We start from the raw sequence: 25,951 nt of genomic DNA on the forward strand, positions 1-25,951 counted from the left end.
CCTTTATAGTAACAGCACTGGTGGGGGAAGAGGTCGTCTGGCAAAGAAAATAGAACCCAGCTGGAGAAAGGACTGGAGCAGTTGGGTTGACTAGTGGGAGACTAAGGCTGGTGGGGAAGCCGAGACAGTCACACACACTGCCGGCGGATGACACCATGACAGTTTGGGTGGTAGCAGGCATTCTGAGGGGTGTGCACAGAGATGTTAGCAGAAGTGTGAGTAGAAGTCGGGGCTGTGGTAGCTATAGAGGGAACGCTGGAAACATAAGGTTTCTATGGCTTGACAAGATGAGACATGCAGCGTGGGGAAAAGGTGGGGGACGCAGGAGATGCTGGGCATGTTGGAAGGAGGACAGCAGTAGCTGGTAACTGGCAGCTGTGACCCTGGAGAAAGGGCCAGAGGGACAGGGCATCCCTTCGAGCAGCAAGGAGTTACAGCAGGTGTGAGGGAGGGGAATGGCTATGACTGTGGGAAGGCCAGTAGTGTCAGGCCGTTGGGTGTGTTGTACCTGGTGAGTGCGTGAGTGATGTTTGCATTTTATCTTAGGTAGCTAAAGGCAGCTGAAGACTGGTAGGAGAACCAAATGACAGCTTTGGCTTAGTTTGGCCAGGAATGAGATCGTATGTCACCATAATGCTGCACAAACAGGACTCAAAGCACACCACAGAAATTCAGGTTTTGCCCTTTTCCCCCTTCTTCGCCTTTTACAAACCACTCTGTGAGGCTGGGTTTTCTGTCCCAGAATGAAATCTTTACACGGTCTTGGATACTTCTCAACTCTCAGATTAGGAAAAAAAAAAAAAGAAGTATTAATAACTTTTATCCATAAACACAGTCTCGGTCTAGTAAGTATTACATCTGGTCTAGTCCATATGCATACATTTTATTATATAAATAAAATGCCCATTTTATTATTTTATTCTTCCAAAGGCAGAGCTTTTCCCACTGTTCCAGCTCCTATTTGCTGTAGATGTGCAGCCTGAGATGGGGAAGAGAGATCTGATAAGCTCCTCCTCCTCCCTGTTTTCCCCCAGGACATCCACACTTCCTCTCCGCTCACCAGGCGACACTGACTTCTTCAGTGTAGACAGGGCAGGTGGGGATAACCGAGGACAGGAAAGTCTGACAGCATGGCATCAGTTTGCCACTGGCGTCTTGCCTGACCTTCATGGGTTCTCTTAGAGTCCCTCCCCACTTCATTCTGTGGCTTTCTCATGGTGTTTTCCTTGATGTGGAATGCATCATCTCTTTCATGCCAGTAGGGTTGCTGAGGTTTTCTCATGGGTCCAGTAGCCTTAGTTCTGGCTCAGATCATGTGGACTTGGCAGTACTCATGGGATATGTAGGTGGAAAAACCCCGGAGTCTTTAGGAAATGCTGTTCTAATACCTAAGAGAGAGGTGGGAGTTAGAAATATGGATGTGGGGCTGACTGCGGTGCAAACGGTGGTAGAAGTCAAGAGAGTGGACACATTTGCCCAACAAAAGACGTGGAACCTCACAGAGAAGGTTTTGAGAAGGAGCTGGCAAAGAAGGTGAAAGAAGGGAACATTCAGAGTATTGCTTCTATGAAGGAGCGTACTGTGCAGAAGTCAGCTCAGACTTGTCATTTATGGCTGTTTTTACCCAGAATATGGAACTTCTAAATGCACACATTTTTATTTTATTTGTGAAGACTCTAAAGTGTTGTTCCCCCCCCATGTTGAAATTGATACTAGTTTTACTTTAGAATTTCTAATTATTTGCAGACAAATTTTAACTTTTTTCTTTCAGTTGTGTATGAACACAGATCAAGATTAGAGAAATCCTTGCAAAAGGAAAGACTTGAACATAAGAAAGCAAAGGAAGGTAAATATAAATGCAGTTTGTGTTCTTTGTTTTTTATCATACTCCCCTTTGAAACATTGTGTGCTAACTTTACTGGTTTGTTGTTGTTGTTGTTGTTAACAAATTTCTCAGATCAACTCTAAGTCACTTTTATAGGTAGACAGAGAAAGTCAAGCACCATGTTATGCATCGTACAACACAGTGATTTCTGCTCAAGACTGGATTCCGAATCTTTCATTCGGTGTGCCGCCTTGAGGTAGTTCACGTTACTGGTTACACATATTGTATCAGAAATAAAGAGCTTTTCATCTGAATATTACACACATATGTTACTCATGCCTGAAAGTTCTGCCCATATAGAGCCAGGAAGTAACAGCATGTGTTGTCTGGAATATGACAGATTTTATATGTTCATATACACACACACGTAGATATACACATACATACATACAGATATATACATTTACAATGTAATAAATTGATCACATTGTATGGCTTCTCTCTCTCTCTCTTTTTTTTTTTTTGATATGGTATCTTTTCAGTTACACACTTGTTTTCATCTTGTGAAGGTTTTCTTGGCACAGCTGATTGATTCCATGTGAAAAATTAGTATCTAGCATAGGCTTTATGCAGCATGTGATTTCAAATGATCCACATTCTTATTTTTATTTATTTGCTCATGTTTTATGAAATCGTGTGAGGAAATATAAATTAGGTATTCTGTTTAATTATGTTGCCATGGGGGTAGAGGGAGGGAAAAGGGGAGGGCAGTATGGGTTAGGATGTTTTACTGACCCTTGGATTAAACCTGTATGAAGAATAGGAATTTAACATCATTAAAATACTTTGATAGGATTTGGATTTTCCTTGTCTTTAAATGCAGAGTGATTTTATAGAGCCATCTAGTGGATAATAAAGCTTAAGAGCATTAAAGATGGTTTCCATGGTTTGAGGTCTCTTTTCAAGTCCTGAGTGATTTTAGCATGCCATCTAGTGGATAGCAATAAATCATCTCTGTCTTTAGATGTGCCTTTTTTTTTTTTTTCTCAATTTCAAGGAGAGTTAATCACAGAGTGCACACTCTAAATTCATTTTTAATTATTTGGTTAAAATGTACATTTTCTTTATTGAAGATATGAATGAGTTAATTACACTCAGTTTTCTCCACTTTTTATTTTCAGATTTTCTTGTTTATAAGTTAGAAGCCCAAGAAACACTAAATAAAGGAAGGGTAAGTTTTGGATTTTTTTCCCCAATTATTTTATGAAAAGGAGAGGGAAGTGTAATATTTGTAAAATCTTTTTGTTGTAAAAAAACTATGTTGATCCTTGGGACTGTAGGGCTGAAATACACACACACACACACACACACACACACACACACACACACACACGTATGTATTTATTGCTGCCCCCCAAATCCTGCAGTGTTACTCTCACAGTCCAAATTAACTGGAGAAAAGCAAATTTTTCTCTTACTCAACGAAAATATATAACCATTAGTTGAATGAAACACTGACATTTTGGGGGTATTAAAACTGAGAAGAGTCAGTTCCTCCTAGAGCTGGGAGGCTGTCAGCTTTCAATCTTCCCTCCTCCAAAAGCCCCAGCTAAAACTGTATGCTTTCTGTTTGTATTTCATAATATAGCTTCTTTGTAAAGTAAAAGAGTAAAACAATAAAATAAAGCAACAGAGCAAAACTGCAGTTCATTTTAGAAATTGTAAAAAATGGAAGAAACAACTGGTTGTGGGTGTGTTTGTGCTGGAGCCAAAGCGGGGGTTATGGCGCATCAGGTAGATGACCCAGCAAGGGGAGAAGATGGTTGGGTGTCTTGTGCACAGACTGCTTATGGCTTGCCCAGGACTATGGATGTGTGTGGGGTCCGTGGGGTCCACGTGTCAGGATCTTCAGCTGGGACTCACACCTATACCACCGGAGCATGCTTAGGCTCATTTCAGTCCTGGCTCTGCTACTAAAGGAAGTGTTTGCCCTTGGCTTATTCTTTATCCTTTCTCTGTCTCTTCACTGTGAAATGGGAGTCTCATTTAGGTAAAGTAATAGGTGGAGAATTCCTTATCCACTGAAGCACCGGGAAGGGAAAGCACATTTTCTCTCCCCTTTCTTAAGCCTTGTAAAGCTTGTGGGGCCTGGACCTAGTCAGTGTACTCCCACGTCCCCTCGGAGCGCTGGGCACAGTGTATCAGTCATGCACAGTGACTGTCTCAGGACAAGTTCCTTGTGCAAAGAGCCTTATTAGCTCTTCTCGAGAGAGGAAGTAAATCATTTCCAGGGCCCCTGCTACAACGCTGTTGTACGATCCCATGTCTTGCTTTTTCTTTATTAAACTCTAGCAAGCTTACAGGAATGTTAAGGCTTCATTCCTGCCATTAAATAGAGAGATGGCCACAGAGAAATCATGGTTCAAGCATAGAATTCATTGTAGCTTATATAAGTGAAATAAATGGAATTCTTCTGTTAAGTGCTTTAAGATATATTTAGCAGGAGAGCTAGATTCATTATCTTTTTGTTAACTATTTTCTTTTCCATTTACAGCAAGATTCCAATAGTAGATACAGTGCGTTGAATGTGCAACATCAGATGTTGAAAGTGAGTAATTTAAAGTTGTTCTTTATGAATGAATGAATGAATGAAAGAGTTAAGTAACTCAAGTGATTAAGGAAAGCTTACAGAAAATTGATTTAGGTGGTAGGATGGTACATTAAAGTTATATTTCACTAAAAATGACGTAGAATTGTAATGTTCCCTCATCTTACCACCCAATTTCAACAATCTTAGTAGCTTGTTTTACATTTTCTTGTAAATCAGTCTCTCTGGTCACAGAATTTTTCATTTTATTCTTCTCTTTATCCTTTAAGGCTTTTTTGTTTGTGTTTGCTTGCTCAGTTTCTCCCAGTGGTTTTCCTTAGATGTTTCTTTTATCTTAGGCACATTGGAGGCAGTAGAACGATTAAACGCCTCCTTCATGTTACTAATATTGAATGTGTCCTTTTACCTACCAAAGGAACACGATTTATATTTAAAGATTCTCTGTCCTTGGTTCTTGGGTAAAACTCATTATTGTGTGTCAAGAAGACTTAGAAAGAGAGGGAGAGTGGAAGGGAGAGATGCATGATTTCTGTCAAGATAGAAGAGAGGAGTGGATGCCATCAAGTGTGCTGCACAGCAGGCAAACCCTGCCATGATCTCATGCCTCCAGCCTCCCTCCCTTGCCTGCCTCGCTTTTTGTCTGGTGTTGTCTTTCCTCCTGTATCAGGAGAGCGAGTGCTTTTTATGGAAGCCAGAAGCTTTCCTCTATCAAGAAAGCTGTGCATGGATTAAAGCAGACCATCCTTTAACATTAGCATTTGGAACTGTGGGATATACCTAGATTGTGATTTCAGTGTCATATTATGACTAGGAGTAAGGTAAATAAGAATCATTCCATAAACAATGTGTATTACTTCCCCCAAAGGGAAAGAAATCTTTCTCTTTTTTTTAAAACTAGATTACCAGGAAGCCTGAAAATTAAAGAAAGGAAATAAAAAGTGTTGCTGGGAAAACATCAGATTGAAAGAGGAAGTCTGGAATAGCTGTGGAGGGGTAATTTTTCTGTTAGCTTTACCTTGTCTCCACAGCAATTTGAGCTGCTGGGAGTCTCCCCAATCCTTCCCCTTTCCATCTCCCATGGCTAAGTTCTAACTTCTTGTTGTTTTTACCGACAGTCAAAATGAAGGGGAAAATTGTTTTTGGCCATGATCCCAAACCCCTGATTTGAAATGTAAGGGAAATGGAGGGGAGCTGCCTCAATTAAAAGCAACCCAAGGAAAACAGAGCCTCCTGCTTCATCTGTTCTTTCTTGAGAGAGAAAGGCTGTAGATTCTGTGGTGTAATTTAGAGAATGTACATCTCTGCTCAGGTTCTCATCTTTGCAGAGTCAACACGAGGAGCTGAAGAAACAGCACAGCGACTTGGAGGAGGAACATCGCAAACAAGGAGAAGACTTCAGTAGGACGTTTAATGACCATAAGCAGAAGTACCTGCAGCTACAGCAAGAGAAAGAACAAGAGCTTTCTAAGCTAAAAGGTACTTGGAAGTCTGATTAGCTAGTTTATATGGAAATAACTACTCAGTTTAGTGTTTCAGTAAAGCAGTAGAATTGGGTTTGTTTGCATGGTGATGGATTCACATTTCCAAGGTGGTCCTTTACCCGCCACTTACTTCTTTGTAACATTTCACAATTATCCTTATCCCTTGGGGTTTGTTTAGGAAACGGAATAGAATACTTGGTGTTTCTCAATGGGGCACATTGGCCACACCGGGCAAGACAGTTCTCATTTTACATGTGTCGTAAGATACTTAGTATCTCTGACCCCAACTCACAACATGCCCTCAGTGCTCCGCATTCAGTGTGATGAGTGATCAAGGTCACCCCATGCATTTCCTGATCTCCGAGGGGCCAAAGAAACTACCTGTTGACCGCTAGTAGTAGCTCTGAAAAGCTCAGGATCCAGAGTCAGACTGCCCTGGTGACCCCTGGCCTCTTCAGTTACTAGTTACATGACATGGACAAATGGTATGATCACCACAGGCCTCCTGGTCATCATCTGTAGAACTGGTATCCTCATAAAAAGTTATCAACTCTACGGTGAGTGCTGTGAAGTGTGTAAACCTGGCGATTCACAGACATGTACCTCTGGAGCTAATAATACATTATATGTTAATAAAAAAATAAAAAATTATTTAATAAATAAATAAATAACCAAAAAAAAAAGTTATCACCTTCATAGGGTTGGTGCGAGGATTAAATAATTTATGTAAAGCAGCTAGGACAGTTACTGACACACGATCAGTGTAAGCTTGAGGTCTTTTCATAGTATTTCTTTTATAAAGATTTTTATTTATTTATTTGACAGAGATCACAAGTAGGCAGAAAGGCAGGCAGAGAAAGAGGGGGAAGCAGACTCCCTGCTGAGCAGAAAGCCCAATGCAGGGCTCTATCCCAGGACCCTCGGATCATGACCTGAGCAGAAGGCAGAGGCTTTAACCGACTGAGCCACCCAGGTGCCCCGAGGTGTTTTCATAGTATTATGAAACAAATTGTATCACTCTGAGTATATGCAAATTCTGAAAAAGAAAAATACTCTGCAGTCACCTATTCAGGTGCTAAATAGGTTTGAAGTATGAGAATTGGTTTAAAAAGTCACATGGTACTTGTGAAAACAACGGTGAAATCCAAGGAAGGTCTGTGGTCCACTTAATTCTACTGTGCCAGACAATATTTTGATTTTATATAAAATATCATCATGGAAGGAAGCTGAGTGACAAGTACTTTGATCTTCTCTGTACTTCTTTTTTTTTAAAGAGTTATTTATTTATTTATTTGGCAGAGAGAGAGAGAGAGATCACAAGTAGGCAGAGAGGCAGGCAAAGAGAGAGAGAGAGGGAAGCAGGCTCCCTGCTGAGCAGAGAGCCCGATGTGGGACTCCATCCCAGGACCCTGAGATCATGACCTGAGCCGAAGGCAACGACTTAACCCACTGAGCCACCCAGGCACCCCTTTTCTCTGTACTTTCATGTGCAGTTTTGTCCATAAGTATTTTCAAATAGTAAGTTATAACAAAAAGGCACACAAGAGTTGAGTAGCCATTGAGGCAGATTACAAAGGGTTAAGGTGGTCTTGAGTGAGTTGGGCCATGTCTACGCAAGAGCTGTATGCCCGTGTGTATATGCGTGTGTGGTGTGTGCGTGCATGTGTGTGTGAGAAGCCCCATCCAGCCAACAGTACACTGACAGTCCCCTTGGATTGCCAGTGGTGTCCTATTTTGACCTTTGAGTTAGAACCTTTCCCACCTTATTCTCGACCTCTCCCCTACACCCAGTTAGCCATCCAGAGCTCAGGGGTGAGGCAGGGACGATAAAGGCATAAAAATGACAAAATGTGGTGAGAGACGGCGACGGGCATTTCGCTTCAGTGCTGAGTGCCACACTGGAGAGTTAGGGTTTTGTCTGCAGGAAGTGACTGCCACTCAGGGACAGCTTGCCCAGCACAGTGCAGATTCAGACCTGCTGTCTCAGCATCAGTAACAGCCTCCCCTTTCACTTTCAAAGGTGTCTCCCACTGAAAAATGAATTATGTTGTCACCTGCCACCATTCACCTTCTGCTGAGTCTTGTCATGAGAATTGGCCTCATGTTGCCAGGTCTTAGTAAACCCAGATCCTTGATTTTTAAATAGTGCCAACTACTCATATGTGGAAAACTCCTCATAGGCTGACACTGCAGGGGCGGGGGAGGGGGGCGCGGGGGGAATGTGAGTTGGATTCAGCCCCAGGACTGTCAGTTTATAACATCTAATGTCCAGATACAGCAAAAGTAAGAAATTCACCAAGAGGGTCGGAGAGGTGGGCCTGGAATCTTTAAGTTACCGAGGCTGTTCCCTGAACAGTAGGCTTGAGATTAAAGAGATTATAGGACTTTTCTCAGACAGCTACAACCTCACATTGCTGCCCTGGAAAGAACTGTCCTATTGCTATTGGGAGGGGAATTTGTATTGGGCAAGAACTCAGTGGTAGGAGAAAGAAAATATACTTAGGATTTTTAAGCAGGTAAATGAGGTTTCTCTCTGTCTCTTTGTTTCTTGTGTTGTCTTTGTAATTAAAATACTTTTGGGGTCTCTGGAACTTATTCATGCTATGAGAAATAGGATTTGTACTTTTTGTTAACTTTCTTTTTAATTTGTGGAGAGACTCAAATCTTACTCCATCCCCGCCTGTTACATTTTATTCCTGAAGACTTGCTTACTACAGAAATACTTCATTTTTAACTCCTGAGTAACTAGAAATCCTTAACTTCTGCACTGTGTGTAGCTTCCTTAAAAGTATTTAAACTGCTGAACCAGATTGTATTAGAATGGCAAGCTGAATCCATGTCACATCCCAAAATAATAGAATTTTTCTTGATATGGCATAAAATACTGTCAAAGTTCAAAACAAATCCTAAAAATAGTTGTGTGAAGGTTTAGATATGAAAATAATGGAATCAGAAGCCAGAAAAATCTCAAGGCTTTATGCATGATTTTTTCCCCCCACAAATAGAAACCGTGTACAATTTGAGAGAAGAGAATAGACAACTCCGGAAGGCACACCAGGACATGCATACACAGCTCCAAGACGTCAAGGTAAAACAAAACCTGGCATTTGACTGCTTAGTATTGCCCTGCTTTACTTTGTAGAACAGCTTTATGAGTCACTCCCTAATTGACCTGCATTACAAACCCACCTTGTTATTTTGGGCTTTGCATAAACCTGGAGTGTGCCCGCTACTTTTACCACATCTGCGTTAGAAGCTAAAAGATGGTTTGAAAATCCAAACGTTTTCATTAGTACCAAAGTGATTCTTTGGCTAGATGGTTGGGTTTTAATAAGATTTTTATTTACAAAGATTTGTTAATAGTGAAGTATTTGTTCCTTTAGTTTTGATTTCATTGTAAGGTATTATGATATTTAGAAAGCTCGTTTTAGATTTCAGAATACTACCTTATGGTCTTCTCTCTACAATGATTTTTACACTTAGCAAGTGCTTCAAGAACAGCAAACAAGCAGGGAAGCAAACTACGTTTGGTGCTCATACCACTGTCAGCCAAAGAAGAATCTGTCTTAGAATGTTAAATCTCAACATGTAAAAATTCTTTTTTGTGTAGCAACAGCATAAGAATTTACTCTCCGAGCATGAACAACTTGTAGTGACTTTGGAAGACCACAAGAGTGCGCTAGCTGCTGCACAGGTTAGAAGGGTAGCAGCCTCTATCGGTTCTCATTACAATCTGCTTAACATTTCCGAATTTCTTTATGCATGTAGTCTCTTACAAGCAAATCTGCAATGAGTTCTTAGGACAGACCTCTCCTGATCCTGAGGATCATGCATGCTTTCAAAATTCAGTCAAGAGACTATAAAATAAGGTTTTGATTATTTTTTTGCACTGGTAGTGTGGTACCCATGACTGTCTATACCCTCCACTAGCCCCTACATGCAATGGTCAAATGCTTGTTTAAATCACAGAAATTAATCCATATATATGGTCTTCTGCCACTCTCTGACCTGTGATGATTCTTATGGGATCTATAGGATTTTATGATGCTAGCTACCAAACAAATTATTGTCAGACTTTTTCTTCCTTCCCTCCCTCCCTTGCTTCCGTATCCCAACCTACACACACTCTTTTTAGTACTAGCCTTATGTGTTCTTGGCCAAATTACAGAAAATAAGAGATCTCATGTCAGTGGAGAAGGGAAAATGAGTCGTAAATTCCGTTTTTCAAAGCCTAGAACACTCCCTGGCACAGCGCAGGCCCTCAGGAGTTATTTATTGAGTGTACAAATGAACGATACCATACGGTGTTTTACAGCTTTCTAGAAGAAGTAAACAAACAGGGATGGCTAGCTTAGTCACTAGGTTTGTACTTTTTTTCAGTTGGAGGAATTAAGAGGAAAACCAGCTATCTGTCTTACCAGGAGACCATGTGTAAATTTTTGTCTTTGTAAAATTATAAAAAGTAGAACACGCTGGGCTTGACCATCTCATAGACTGTAGAATCTGTGTTCGTGGGACTCCTTTTCAAGGTAGCCATTGAGTATCCCTATGAAACTGTAGCTGTGTGGTAATTTTTTACAGGTGTACAAATTAAATTGGCTTTAAGAGATCATTTAAAACCTTCTTTATAAAATTTTTACCAAATATTATTTTATCTGAGACTGTTTTTCATGCTGAAAAATGCGACAAACCAATTTGAATATTCTGTGTGCTGTCATGGCCTCAAATATTAGACTAAGCAACAGTGTGAAAATCCAGAGAAATGTAAGTAAAATAGTGCATTTAATGACCAAAACCAAATTCTGTAGTAAGCACACTGGCAGTTTTACGGACAAGATTTTTCAATAGAAAAAGGTTTTACTAATGTAACTTATGTGTAGTGTTCTATTTCTTTAAAAATATTTTCTGCTTCTTTGAGAAGGGGCTCAAGTTGGTGTGCCCACCACCCCCTTTAAATCATTCTGCCAGAACTAGGTGTAGTACTTAACAGTCCCACCTCAGATCCCCATATTAATACTTTTCCCTGGATCTTCTTAGAAAAGAAATGCTGCTTCAAGTGTCTACATTTCTTATGTAAATCATCTTATGAGACTGTGACTTGACATCCTGATTTTTTTTTAAAGATTTATTTATTAATTTGAGAGAGAGTGAGAGAGTGCGCGTGCATGGTGGAAAGGGCAGAGGGAGAGGGAGAGAGACAATCTCTAGCAGAGTCTGAGCTGAGCACGGAGCCTGACGTGGGGCACAACCTCACGACCCCGAGTTCATGACCTGAGCCGAAACAAAGAGTTGGATGTTCAACTGACTGAGCTACCCAGGTGCCTGACAACCTAATTTATAAGTGTAGTTGAGTGAGGGGACAGCAAGAACAGAATAGAGGGCCGCCTGGGTGGCTCAGTCAGTTAAGCATCTGCCATCAACTTAGGTCATGATCCCAGGGTTCTCAGATCGAGCCCTACATCTGGCTCCTTGCTCACGGGGAGCCTGCTTCTCCCTCTGCCTGCCCCTTCCCTTGCTTGTACTCTCTCTCTGATAAATAAATACAATCTTAAAAGTAAAAAAGAACAGAATACAATTTGAGTTTACAGTGTGTCAGGGATCATCATAAGAACTTTCTATACAGAATTTTATTTAATGTTCACAGTCTACTGAGTTATATTACATTGTGTCCTTTTTATAACTAAATAAAAGGAGGTCGAGGGGAGATAAAACAGCTGGCCCAAGATCAGTGACCAGAACGGAGCTTAGAGTTTAAGTCCTCTTGACATCATGCCATGTGTAACTCTTCAGCTGGTGTTTTTGGAGACTTTCCTGCATCACAGTTACCTGTGTAATTGTGTGGCCTTGCCCCACACCTACTGAGTGATCATTTCTAGGGTGGGGGCCCAGGAGATTGCACTTTTAACATGATCCTTCTGGGATTCTCAGGGCACACTAGTATTTGAGTACTGCAGCATAACTGCTTTCAAATATATATCTAGGAGGAAGAGAAGGAAGAAAAATTTCTTAAAAGTATCACTATGTGGATGTCTTTTTAAAAAAATTTTCTTTGACCACCAAAGTTGGTTTGCAGATGTTTTGATAGATTTCTGGGATAAGGGCCACTATTAGCTATATGGCCTACCTTTATACAAACTGCAAGGATGAACGCTTCTGATTTAGCAAGATTTAGCAAGAAAATTACTGCCCCTTTGTGTGAATTGGATAAAAAAGTGCCCCCCCTTTGCCAGGTGGAAGAGTGCACGACGGGGGCGGTGGGAGTATCAGCTGGATTCTAGCCTCCGCTCACTGCCCTGGTGTGCTCCCTGGCTAGGAAACTTGTCCAGAAGAGATTTCTGTGTTTTTCGTATGTGTTTATGTAGGTGTGTGTCTTTACACACACAGCATTTCTGTTTAGGATAACAGCGTTGGTGCATATGATGAACTAAGTATGAGCAGTGTCATTGATTTTCTTAGTTAAGGTATTTGACTTTTTTTCTGTCTTTCTAGCTCCTTGTATTAAAGATATTGTGCATGCACACACATACATACCACCACCGCACAGACACACCTGGATGAGTTAATTGTACTTCAGTACTTACATCAGTGGCTTTATCACCTGAGTGAAAGGAGGTTCACAGTGGAGGAATAAAAATCTAGGCTTGTTTCATACCGATCCTGTTGCTTTCCTAAATCTGCAGAACACAATACCAGAAGCGTTCTGGAAAGTTAGGGAACCCTATTTGAGCACAGATTGATGGGGGTGTGGGGATGGCCTGAGTGGTTTTATAAATAAATAACTAAATATACATAAAGATTTACTTAGTTGCTTATTTTAAACTTATTTAAACTTGTGATTCCTTTTCACTGAAAAACGTTACTCAGACCATATTGGTAAAAGATACGTGCACTTGTATTTTTGTAATTGTGTGAATTTTTAAACAGATTTTTTTAATCCTATAAAACTGATGGCAAACAATCTTTTAATAATGATATTTATACCAGAAAGTTATTTATAAAAATTCTGACTGTTTAACATAGCATGAGAAACTAACATCTGTCTTAGATCTTTTTTTTTCCCTCCGTTCCCTTTATATCTAATTCTCATTTGCATGTGCTTAAAAATGGTTAAGCGTGTCCAAGTGAGAATAGCTAATGCATGGAAATAATCTGCATCTTTTTCCTAACTTGTACTTGGGTATAATATTTTAGTCTTGTCTTCCAGTGAACCCTAATGTCCATCCATGAACGATATCTCTTTCCCTCCTCAAATTGTACAATTTGCGACAATTGTGCAATTTACACACAGACTCAAGTTGCAGAATATAAACAATTGAGAGATACTCTGAATAAGATTCCAAGCCTTCGAAACGCAGAGCAAGCAGAGCAGCAGAATGTTACCCAGGTGACACATTCTCCACGAGGTGACAACATAGTGAGGGAGAACGCAGCCGGGGAGCCACGGGAGGTAAGAGGCGTGAACTGTGATGGGGTCACTTTCCCTGTCAAGCTGTCATCAGGTAAACTGCTCTAAATATTGCCAACTCTTCCTTCAGAACAGTGGTTCTCAAATTTCAGCGTATATCAGAATCCCCAGCAGAGCTGTTAGAACGCAGAGAGTTGGGCCCTAGCCCAGAATTTCCAGTTCAGTTATTTTGGGATGAAGCCTGAAGATTTGCATTTCTTACTGATTCAGCTGGTCTGGGGAGGACAATCAGAGCTACTGCTACAGTATCCTCTGGGAAAGACTTTACTGGCTTTATTTGTTCATAAATGAATCATTTATTTGTTTTTGTTTTTTTTTTTTTTTTTGAAGGGGCTGTTGTGTCTGAATTTTTAAATTTTCTTTTTGTTCCTGTTGTTTGGTTTTTGGGGGGTAGAGTAAGAAGATTAAATGATCATGAGGCTGTTCTATAATAGCCCACTCAAGAATTAAAGTTGGTAGTGTAGTTGAACTTGGTACAGTGCTAGGTCCACACAGAACAAGCCAAAATTGTATTTAAGAGGACTTTATAAAACTCTCAAAGATATGAGTGCTAGTCTCTCAATCCACTTTTTTTTTTGTTTGGTTGTTATTCCTGCTTTCATAAAAGTTGAGCCTTGCTTAAGAGTGTCTTCTAAGTGGGACATCAAAAGTAGGGTCACCCCTGTCCTCAATTCTAAAGAAATTGTTGTTTTAATCACATGTGTAATACAAATGACAAATATGGCTATCTTTCTCCTGGAGAAAGTTGTTTTTAACAATGAATGTTTGAGAAGCTGTGTCCTGAGTTACCATCTTATGGGAATAATTAAGTCTCTACAAGTGGACTTCATAGAAGTCTTCAGTCTGACAGAGCACTCCTTCACAGGCAAGACCGTCTCTGTCTTCATGGACCCTTCTTTGTTACTATTAAGAAAACGTGACCAGATCCCCGGCCTGGGAATTGGTTCTACTCCCTGTCTGAGTCTGACTACCCATTTACTGAATTAATTAATCTTTTAATGACTTAGACCTTTAGTTTTTCATCTGTGAGGTGGAGATAGTAGTTATCTTCTATAACCTTTCTCACGGTAATGCTGTGGAGATAAATGGCAGGTATTTGAAAGCACTTAAGGCCCTTTGGAGAAATATTTCATATAAAGCCAGGGCAGTATTATGTCAAACCTGACAGGTGTGTGAGGATGTTGGTAAGACATACATCTCCAGAAGTTGTCCTCAGATGTCTAAGAGAGGACTTTTCTTCCTCCATTTATTTTTCATTTTCATTCATTTATTCATTCCAATTTCTCAGTTATAGTTCTGCTAATTTAAGAGGGCTTCACACTTACGTCAATTTGGAGGAACGACCTGACCAAAAATTTTTTCCAATGAATAAGGTTGGAGTGGGGGAAAGAGTGATAAATTGTCTTATGATATTATGTCATCTTTTTTTTTTGCCCCTCTTTCCTAATCAATGAAGGTCACATGGTAATCTCTGAAACTTTAGATCCAGGAAAACCAATTTAAACCAGTCAGTTTTAGAAGAGGAGTTCTCTGTAAAAAGATATATCTTATGCTGAATTTTATGTGTTAACAATACAGAATATTTACCAAGGATTTCCTCTAATTTGAAGAAATACCACTCTAATATGTTTTTAAAAATATTTTATTGTATCTGGCTTAATGGGCACTGCTTTTAGCTAACATGGATGCCTATTAGTAATGGCATTCTTTTTTCCGAGTCAGTAGGAAATAAACCCAACGCGTCATCAATTTGATCTTATCCTTCTCTTTTCAAATCATATTTTTTTAAAGTTCCATTCATTTAAGTAAGCTCTCCACCCCTCCCGCACCTGTAGGGCTTGAACTCATAACGTGGAGATGAAGTCGCATACTCGTGTGACTGAGCCAGCCCAGTGTCCCCCTTTCCAAACCCTTGCTGAAAACAAAATTTACATTGAAGAAAATTACATAAACTCTTTATCACTTGAAGGTTGAGGGGTTTTTCCTTTTTGTCTTAAGGGAAAACAGAAGTTAGATGGCTTTCCCTACTGAGATGTGGTCACATACAGGCTTTACTCTCAGGTTACGTACTGTGTTCTTCCCGGGATGAAATTGTGCTTACGTTATCTCTATTTTATAGGTGAGATTACAGAGTGAGAAGAGTTAAGTGACTCCATTGCAGCCATGCTTTTCAGTCAGGACTGTATTTCTAGACTCCAGGATTTTGCTTATGTTGTAACCCATAGACATGGTAATAAAGAGCTTTTATCACTGCTTTCAAAATTGAAGAGTGTCATTTCCAGTGATGTGCTTGGCCTAGGTGTCTCGAAATAGTGACGGGTGGCAGACGCATGAAGCAGTTCCTCCACGAACGGAAGAAACAAAACTTGCCCCTCCCACCCAGAAGGAGGCAGAGTTTCAGGCTCCAGAGCTGAAGCCCCACGGAGCTGAAGCCAGAGAGCCTGAGGAGCGGCAGGTGGAAGAGGAGCACAGAAGGGCCCTGGAGGAGGAAGCGATGGAGCAGGTTGGGCAGGCCGAACGTCTAGAAGAGGAGCACGACCCATCCCCCGAGGAACAGGATCGGGAGTGGAGGGAACAGCATGAACCTGGAGAGGAAGCCAACCTTCTGGGAGGGCACGCTCCCGCCCAGGTACAAGGTCATCTGCTTCCTGTCCACCAGGGTTGTTTTGGTGGCTGGGACAGGGAGCTTGACTTTGCTTTTAAATATTGGAAAAGCCTCCCCAGAGGTGACAGTCTCTCAGACAAAATCTGAGTGGATTCACTAAATGTTACATGCTCTTAGCATAGCCTGTCAGGTAGCTGGGAAAGATGCCTGGGGGAAGAGAGGGCTGTTGGTGAGTGTATTTTCTTTGTCAGTAATGTCAGCTCCGTGCTGCCCTCCCTCGAGCAGTGAGAGGAGAGAGGAGTGCCTGACTGGGCACTTCCTGGCACTCAAGTCCCACGGGCGTCGTCGTGAGGCTGAGAAAGGTCTCATTTTCTATGATCAAAAGTCTGCTTCTCCCCGTTCATTTACTATCAAATGGTAGGTTGGCTTTTGCACATTCATCTTCAAGGTGGTTATTAAGTTGTCACAAGGCTGATCTTATCACTTAAGGATGCCCCACTGGGAGGATGTTTACCCAGTCTCTACTCAGGCTCCCCCTGCAGAGCACTTCCTTCTCACAGAAATATGGTTTTTTCCCTTTAAAAAATCCATTATTATTAGAAAAAGTTCTTGAAAAGAACTTGAAGCAGCACTGAACGAAGACAGGTATCTTTCTTCCGCTGTCTGTAAGCAGATACCTGACGGCGGGCTATTTGGCCTTTACACAGATGCTGATCCCCTTTTACTTACGACTCTGAAGTTGTGTTTCCCTCAGACTTTCTAAGACTTCAAGCTGGTTGAGGCTTTGGGCGAGTAGATGCAAAGGCCTCGACTGCTTTTCTATATTGTTGCCAACTTAGCATGGAGAAGCCTCTCCCTTTCTTGTGTCCCTCATAGCTTTTTCAAAAGCAGTCCCCACCGTGGGTTTGATTTCCCTTACCCATGCACCTTCTTTCTGTTGGTGAAAATCGTGTGTGCTTATGTTGGTTGGAACAAGGGGTGGCGGAGGAGAGAGTGACGGGTAGCTCGGTGGGCAGCAGAGTTTAAGAATTCCTGTATCTGTTTTTCCTTTCATTGAAAGGTCTTATGTTCTCACCTGTTCTCTTTTTCTTTGAAGAAATCAGTTCTCTGCCTCTCGACCTTTACCTGAAATTTGGCTGGCTTGCTTGCTTTTTTCCCCCCACTGTGGTTAACCTGAGACTGGTTGTGCATTCCTAGAATTAATTGGCATCCCTGCATCTTAAACTCTTCGTGGAAAAGCCTTAGCCATAGCTTCAGCTCACAGATGCCCCAGTTACTGTGAGGTCACCCAAGTGCCCATGTATGCCAGAGCCTTTCGAACCTAACATTTAATGAGGGTCCAAAACTGATTTTGTCTGTGATGCCCTCTTTCACGTGAGAGAGAGCACATGGAAAATCTGCCAGAATGCCAGCAAATCAGGGAGATCAGATACTAAAAGAAGCCGAGGGTGCCTCAGAGGGTTGGGAAGTAGGTGTTCTGGCTCTGGGGGACCTTGGGGTCAGGGTGTCATCACGGTGCACCTGACAGACAAGGATTAATTCAACAAGCCAACCCTGCCCCCTGACTTTGTCGTGAAGAACAGAGGATGGGAGAATCCAGAGGTCCCCACTGTTCTTACCCAGCACCTGCTTGTTGTGGCTCAGGTCTACCCTTCTGCCAAGCCGATCAGCAGATTCCAGTCACCGTATGAGGAGCAGCTGGAACAGCAGCAAGTGGCGGCGCGGCGGGCAGAGGAGGCGCAGCTGCCGAGGGAGCACCAGGAGGCGCTGCACCAGCCACGGCTGCCGGGACCCTCGTGGAGGCAGCGGCAGCGGCCCCAGCAGCAGCTTCCCGACGGAGAGGTGGCCCAGCAGAGGCCGGCCAGCCCCGAGGAGGGGCGGCCACAGCCCCCTGAACAGCTCCGGTAGCCTCCTCCTGATGGGTGCTCAGAGCCCCTCTTCTTGTTCTCCTTATTTTTATTTGTTTATTTATTTTTAAAGATTTTATTTATTTATAGGAGAGAGAGCATGAGTGAGAGAGGAGGGCATGAGCCAGAGAAGGGCGGGCAGAGGGAGAAGCAGACTCTGCGCTGAGACGGGAGCCCGTGGTGGGACTCGACTCCAGCACCCCCGGACCATGGCCTCCACTGAAGGCTTAGGCTTAACTGAGCCACCCAGGGGCCCTGCGCCTCTTGTTCGTATAAGCAGATGGCGAACAGCTGTGTTACCCCTGAGCTTGAGCGTCTCCTGTGGCTGAGGCAGAACAGCAGCTTGAGAATTAAATTTCTAAATATTTAATTTTTTAAATAATCAACACTTTTAACCCCTAATTAGAAATATTAGGGCTCCAAGCTTAGTTTAGGCCTCAAAATAACGTGGCAGGTTTGGGGCTAGCTTTATTTTACTTTATCACTTGAAAGGCGTTTTCTCTCTTTTAAAGTATTCTTTGAAATTGTGTCTGGAATCTTTATGAAACCTAATAGCACAAGGTTTACAAAAAATTTGTTTATGACTTCTTAAAAAACGTTGAAAACTTTTATTGCTACCTTTAAATATAAATGATGTGCGGCCAGTTGTGCCACTTAACCTGTCACTGAATTGATGCTGTTTGTGTCCCTTCCAGGCAGCAAGCTCGTTATGATGCTATGGATCATGATATTGTTCAGGGAGCCGAGGACCAGGGCATCCAAGAAGAGGAAGGAGGTGGTGAGACTTCTTAGATGATGGATATGTTAATCAGATTACTTGGTAACATGTGATATCCACTCAGAGTCATGCGCACATCTGAGTATACACAAAGGATGTCTGTGTGCTGTGCATCTTTTGCTGTTGTTGCTGTTATGTTTTTGGTAGTCCTCCCAGACAGTGCATGCTGGTGGTCCAGACATCTCGAGATCATCTCTCCTTTCTGATGTTTTTCCCGTCACTTAAGCTTCTTGTATATTGAATTATTATTTTTGACACATTATCATAGGGCTGTTATACCCTGGGAAATGATTCCATTTTCACCTTACCTTGGAAGCCTTTGGATCATTGCCTCTAAAACTTTTTCAGATTAAGGCAATAGTAGCTTCCACTTGTGGGGAGCATCTCCTATGTAATTTATCCAATATCACTTACTCTATAATAGAACTAGAAAGTAACAGTCTCTCTGGCAACTTTAACACTCAGATATGTATCCTTGCTTAAAGAGTCTAAAAAAGGTGATTACCCAAACTCCCTCTATAGCCTGTTCTGAAATTTTATAGCCCTTCTAGTCATGAAATTGTTTTCCTTAGGTCCCCCTGTACAGCACTTTAAGCTTTTTTGTTCCATTATCAGTAAGAGGAGAGAACAGTTTGTTCTCTTATTTATTTAATGAATCCCTTGGTGCCCTTGAAACCTGATAGTAAGTTACCTTGCATCCCTATTTCCTATAAGCTAAATATTCTCCGTGTACTTAACCTTTCCTCTTACGTCTTACTTAAAAGTTGTTTGTTCTTCTCTTTGTATGCTCTTATCTTAATTCCCTTTATGGAAATACTTTTTTCCAACAGCAGTGAGGAAATGTCTATGAGAGCTGAAATGTGAGCTGTGCCTGTGGGGCAGCGGCCCTCAGCACTGCCGTATCAGACAACACGGGGTGGGCTGGCTTTGATCTGAGCTCCGCAGATGGGGTTGTTCTTTCTTTCATTTCCTGAGACGTTATCAGTTTCTTCTTTTGGTACCTTGCTACTTCCTCTGATATTACCGAAAGTTAGCTGATAATTTTGGCAGTGTCCAGTTGACTGGGCTTTCTTTGATCCAGAAAGTTTTGGTTATTGTTTTCTGCATAATAAGGGGGAGAATGCAGCTTATGTTACAAACACTGGTTTGAGAAGGTAAGAATGGTGTCACTCACCCACGCTTTCCCAGACACATGGTCTGGGAAAGGGACATAGTTTTATTCAGAAAAGCTGAGATGTATGCCATATGGTGAATTAATCTCTCTGGAGGAGAGATCGGGTGAAATGGTCTGAAGGAAAGCCCACCCGTGGCTTTTCTTTTGAGTGAAAGGACAAGATCCTGTCTGATTCATCTGCACTGATGTTAGTTCCTTCAATTTGCTAGCCTATGAGAGAGACAACCAGCACCAAGATGAGGCAGAAGAAGACCCAGAGAATGGACATGAGCCTCAAGATCAGGGGCCCCATGAAACCGACCCAGAATCCGAGGCAGATGTAAGTGTTCTTTCTGTTGGTCATGACACTTGGAAACCCCCCCGCCCTGGGGTGGGTGAAGAGGAAACTTGAACGTTTGCCTGACACCATGCCTCTGGCTCGAGCCCTGGCTCCAGATGTGTCTGTTATTTCGTCAGTGCAGAAGGAAGGGGGCTTGTGTAATGGCATCAGCAATGTTGTTAACTTAAACCGGCGTACATGTGGGTGATGAGACTGGTTCAAAAGTTCTGGGAAAACATAGGACTTTCCCTGTGCGAACTCTAGATTAATAAAATTAAAACTGAGAAAAATGAAATTGAGAGGTATTGAAATATGTAGTCATTTTGAAAGATGGCGGGGAGGGGGACAAGTGTGGGAGTCAGAGAACCAGAGAAAGGAAATGGATCATCATGGAGCCTATTGAATAGTCCGATAGAGTGTTCTGTATGTCTTGTGACTCTCATCCCCCAGTAGTCAGGGGCCATTTTCATCAGTACATGGGTGGATAAGGATGTGTGGCTTGAGAAGTAAAAGAAAAATCTGCTCAGGTGCCAAGGTGCTATAGAAGAATTAGGATGTAAATTGGTAGAGACCTACTAACTGGGAATGTTCTTTGTGTTTACCGAGAAAGGACTCAGCCTCTCAATTCACGGCTGTGTGGCCCAGAGCCCAAGGCAAGGAAGGATCCATGGATCATGTTCTTGTGCAGACGTGTAGATGAGTTCTATGACTTACTTTAGCTCTCTTGTCATCTTGCTAGTAAATCAACCACCATGTCCATGAAATTCTGTCTGTGCTTTCATATGGGTCCTGTTTGTATGGGAAGGAGGATCCATATCCTTCCTTGAGAATCATAGAAGGAAGGCTTCCTGATAGCTGCCAGAAGTCCCTTGGATGGAAATGGCTTTTCTGCTTGTGCAGGGATGTGACAGAGATTTGCCTGTGGCCCCTGGATCAGCACTTGTGAGAGGATGCTCAGGAAAGAGCAGGAGCTCCAGACAGCAGGAGAGCAGGAGAGAGCTAGAGACTGTGAAAGGGCAAAGAGTGTCTTGCAAGAGGAGCAAGGAAGCAGGTGTGCGCCTGACAGGGATCGAGGGGCAGCATAAGGATGCCTATTCCAGTCAACCCCCCCCCCCCGGGAGGTGCTGTGTACATTGAGTACTTGATTGTGTAACCCTTTACTCTTCCATTAGTGGTTTTCATGTTCTGGATGACACACTGGTGGCTTTCCTCCTCTTCCTTCTTTCAGTGAAAATTGTTAGCCTACTTGTCTCTCTCTTTGTTTCATCTATTTTTGTAATTAAAAAATTTTGCCCAGCTTCATTGAATCATGATTGATCATCTGTTTTATTTGAATGTAACAAGTTGCCTATTAAACTTGTTACTTGGTTAGAGTTAGACCCAGGGTGTACATTTCGTGGGTTTTTGCAAAAGTTTTCGGTACTTTTTTTCTGAAGAGAATGTGTTACATAATTTCCACACAATTTTGTTGGTAATGCACAGAAAGAAATCTATCTAAGGAGATTGTGGGGTAATTGGCGTTGTGCGAAGGTGTTGATTTGTCACCCTGGATTCCCAAGAAGAGCGTCATCTGCACTGGCGTGAAGTGTACAAGCAGGGGTGTGCACATCGTAGATGAGCTGAGACCATGGTGTGAACCCTTGACTGCGTTCAAGGCTCTGGAGTAAATTGGAGTCGAGTCCTGTTGTCTGGACAACAGGGATAGAGACCAAATCTCACTCTAAGGCCTCATCTATTAGAAGCCTTTGCTGCTTCCCTTAAGTGTTCTGTGGTGACCCTGGAGGCATCGGGAAGCCCCTGCAAGCATTACCGTCTGCCCAGAGCATGTGAGCTCTTGCAAGCACATAGCAGGGGGTGTGGAAGAGGGAGAAGCAGGTTCCCCACTGAGCAGGGAGCCTGATGCAGGGCTCCATCCTAGGACCCCACGATTGTGACCTGAGCCAAAGGCAGTCATTTAACCACCTGAGCCAACCAGGAGCCCTGTCTTGTAGCTTTTAGTAACTGTTCTTCTTGTTGTCTATTTAGTTATGCTCACATTTCTTGTGATAGAATTTGGAGGACTGTTTTGGAATCGCTTGCAGAAAACAAGTGTTGTTTGTACAGCATTCTCATTCATTCAGCCTCTGACGAATAATGCAAGGAGTTTTCTCTTGACAGTGGAATGTGTACTTGTGAGTCTTGGCAAGGATAGATCTGAACATTCTGATGGAGAACGATTTCATTTTCTGCCAGTGTGTGGCCTTTCAAATGAAATTAAATTTGATCCTGGATTTTGAAGTAGTGGTTGCTTTTTATTCATATTTTGCAGAGGGCTGCTGTAGAGGATATAAACCCAGCAGATGACCCTAATAATCAAGGCGAAGATGAATTTGAGGAAGCTGAGCAAGTGAGGGAAGAAAATTTGCCAGATGAAAATGAAGAGCCAAAACAAAGTAATCAAAAGCAAGAGAATGCCGAGATGGAGGAACATTTGGTGGTAAGCAGACGCTAGTACAGAGGTGGTTTTAGCCTGGGTGTCTTATTAACTGCCTAGATCTTGCAAAAGATCAGTCTAATGCACTCTGATGGAAGGTTTGCCTCTTTGGTTGGGTTTTAGGCCATTATGTGAAACAATATATCCATACTCAGAGAGAGAGAGAGAAACACGCCTCGTAGGTTTTGTTTTCGGAAGGGTTATTCATCATTTTCTGACCACTGATGCACTGAAAGTACATTTTTTATGGCAGCGAGCTTGCTCTTCTTCCCAGCGTACTGTGAAACGCATCTCCAATGTTCAGTAACCTGAGCTTCCCCTTTTGTTTCAACAGATGGCAGGAAACCCAGACCAGCAGGAGGATAATGTTGACGAGCAGTACCAGGAAGAGGGAGAGGAGGAGGTAGGGAGGCGGAGTGCAGGAAACTGGTCAGGATGCTTGGTGTATTGCACTCCCCTTAAGTCACGGCATGGGCTTTGACACACCTTCTGTAGACACCTTCAGAAAGACAGATGCGGGAGGAGAAAAGGTGCTTTCAAGAAGAAGTGGACCGTGGAAGTAGAGACGTTTGGTTAGGAGGCAACCAAAACAGGGTCATAGAATCCTTCCTCCTGGTTCTCACTAGAAATTTTGAAATGAAAGAAGACATGTGGACTTCTAGGAATGGTGGACCTAGGTCTGTCTGTTCTTTGTAAGAATATTTTCTCCTGTTTCTTTCTCCCATAAAAGAGAGAACAATAAAGCTTTGCCTGTTGAGGGGTCCTGGAGTGACCCCAGTAACTTGTAGACATTGCCACAGTTCTGCCTCAAGAGGGTACCTCCCAGTGTCTGTCAGAATACAGTTAACACCCTCCAAAAGAGTATTAAGTGTCTACTTTTTGCCTCTTCTGTCCAGGAATTTAGTGTCATAATGAAATTTAATGATAAAGGAAAGGAAAAATATGTAAGAAGCTCAGCTGAATAAAAAGCATTTGGGTAGAATTTCTTTTTTTTTTTTTTTTTGAAGATTTATTTTAGAGAGAGAGAGAGTGAGCATGGGGTGGGGAGGAGCAGAGGGAGAGAGAGAAGGAATCTCAGACTCCTTGTGAGCGCATAGCCTGACACAGGGCTCGATTATACAACCTGAGATCATGACCTGAACTGAAACCTAAGAGCTGCTTTAACCAACTGCACCACCTAGGCGCCCCATAGGTGGGATTTCTTTCTTCTTTTTTAAAAAGATTTTATTTATTTTTTTTGTCAGAAAGAGAGAAAGAGAGCACAAGCAGCAAGAGAGGCAGGCAGAGGGAGAAGCAGACTCCTGCTGAGCAATGGGCCCAATGTGAGACTCGATCCCAGGACCCTGGGATCATGACCTGAGCCAAAGGCAGACACTTAACCAACTGAGCCCCTCAGGTGTTCCTCCATGGGCGGAATTTCTTAAATTTCATTTTAGTTTCCTTTTTATTGTAAACTTCTGGCAGATGATTGCTGACTAGTTTCAGGGAGCGCCTATCGTGATGGCACACCTGTGTAAGTGAGGGACAAGCACGGCTGGTTGGGACTGGTTAGTCACAGTACTCTACTGTATGGACCACTGAAGCGCCACACCTGGGGACATGTTGTGAATGAGGCACAGGCCTCGACAAGTCCCATGTTGAGTCTCTCTCTGGCCCAGGAAAGCTCTGGTTCAGAGGGGTTTCTCAGCCAGGCTTCTTGCCGACGTGAGGCTTTAGCCCGAAGGGGAACTGCATGAATGGATAGACAAATGTCAGCCCAGACAGATCCACCTGCCATTGGGTCTCCTGCTCAGAATACATGTGCTGCTGTACTCGTGTGCATAGTTCCCTCAACTAGCCCTGCTTTTTCATTTTTGTAGCATTTGTTGTCCACTTCTCAGAGCTAATGTTGATAAAATTTGTGCTTATACCGGAAAAGCAGAAAGGGATATTGCTCTTTACAGCCATTGGCAACATACAGCTCTACTCATGTGCACTCTGGCTTGATCTTTTTATTCTTTCTTTGTTCTCATCCTGCTGTTCATCCTGTCAGGATCCTGAGCTATGGTATCACAAGACAGCATTAGAAAAACTAGCAGCCTTGAATATTAAGACATTTGGCAAGAAAAAGGTATTCATCTGGACTTCTCTTGTAACAGGATGTCTAGACAAATATTATTCTGTCTCACTATGTCCAATGCCAGATATCTTTGAGGGATTAAAAGAGAGGAGGTTCACCTTGACTTTTTTTTTTTTTTTTTAATGCAGAAGGGTAAACAAAATTTTAATCCGTATTTACTGCTTTTTTTTAACCTTCATGTTATGTCAGTTAAGGTGGAGAGAGCACTCTGGTGATCCAAACGGGATCAAGGATAGGGAAAAAGGAAAGAGACAGGAGGGGAAGAAAGTGGTGATAGGCCGGGGTGAGGACTGCTGCTCTTTGTCCCTTGGGTGTGCTGAGATCACTGGACCGCTTTTCTCTCCCTGCAGTGGGCCCCGGCTCCTGCTTCTCTTTCTCTGGTTTCCTGCTTTGAGTTCCTCTCTGGAGTCTCTGCCCCTCTTGCTGACCCCCTCTTGCATAGGCCTGAGATCTGAGGTCATGCACCCTCCCATGGAGGAATGCTCTCAGCCTGCCTTTCTTCTTCCCTGGGTGACTCCTCTCTCTGTTCCTGAGGTGCCCTTGCCCAGACTGCGGTGCCTTCCTGAGATGGTTAGATCTTGGATCTTCCAACCTTTTCCCATTGTTCCCAGTTCTTTCATGGAGGAGGGAGAAGAGTGTTTCCCAAATACCATTTAAGGCTAGTAATAGTCGGAGATGAAGTTCTCACCAGACTACAGCAAAATGGGAAAGAGAGGAAGGCAATATGTGAGAACCATTTCATGTTTCTAAGTGATGCTTGCAAGACATTTGTGGGACGCTCCAAAAGCCATGAAATAATGTGTCATCTGTGTCTTTCTCTGCATTGAGCCTCAGAGTACACTGACTACAGGGATGTATGGCCCATTGCTTTCGTTGCTTCCCCTCCCACATCACCTGACTTCCGTCAGCATTTGCTCCTAGGAATGAAGTCCATCTTGCCAGGGCCCTCCCTGCTTAGAGGTTCAGCCCGTCGGACTTGTGACTTGAGCTCCGAGGGTGGAACCCAAGACAGTGCTTTTTGGAAATCTGCACTATCCCTGCCTTCTTTTAGTGCAATAGTGTTACCCTTCTGTGATATAAAAATGATAGTTATGAACAAGTGTTCATGGATTATTGTTTGGGACATTCATGTGGGGATCCCATCCCTGTGTTGCTTACTTTCCAGACTTTTTATCTACTTATGAGCAAACAAGACAA

At 42.6% G+C, this 25,951-nt stretch overlaps 1 protein-coding gene across 4 annotated transcripts in view; it reads left to right on the top strand.

Moving 5' to 3' along the window:
- Positions 1-25,951, top strand: part of GOLIM4 (golgi integral membrane protein 4) — a 78,524-nt gene that overhangs the window by 45,464 nt on the left and 7,109 nt on the right. Inside the window, exons 2-14 of one of the 4 annotated variants that reach the window (XM_046001911.1) lie at positions 1,772-1,846; positions 3,007-3,056; positions 4,380-4,433; positions 5,759-5,909; positions 8,920-9,002; positions 9,525-9,608; positions 13,203-13,361; positions 15,679-16,008; positions 17,629-17,888; positions 18,587-18,669; positions 20,053-20,162; positions 22,471-22,638; positions 22,970-23,038. In XM_046001911.1, coding sequence (XP_045857867.1) covers positions 1,772-1,846; positions 3,007-3,056; positions 4,380-4,433; positions 5,759-5,909; positions 8,920-9,002; positions 9,525-9,608; positions 13,203-13,361; positions 15,679-16,008; positions 17,629-17,888; positions 18,587-18,669; positions 20,053-20,162; positions 22,471-22,638; positions 22,970-23,038 — 1,676 coding nt within the window. The remainder of the gene's footprint in view (positions 1-1,771; positions 1,847-3,006; positions 3,057-4,379; positions 4,434-5,758; positions 5,910-8,919; positions 9,003-9,524; positions 9,609-13,202; positions 13,362-15,678; positions 16,009-17,628; positions 17,889-18,586; positions 18,670-20,052; positions 20,163-22,470; positions 22,639-22,969; positions 23,039-25,951) is intronic. The other 3 variants (XM_046001912.1, XM_046001913.1, XM_046001914.1) reach the window with 3 other exon arrangements.

This window comes from Meles meles, chromosome 4 (genome assembly GCF_922984935.1).
Source record: "Meles meles chromosome 4, mMelMel3.1 paternal haplotype, whole genome shotgun sequence".
In the NCBI taxonomy this organism is placed as follows: domain Eukaryota; kingdom Metazoa; phylum Chordata; class Mammalia; order Carnivora; family Mustelidae; genus Meles; species Meles meles.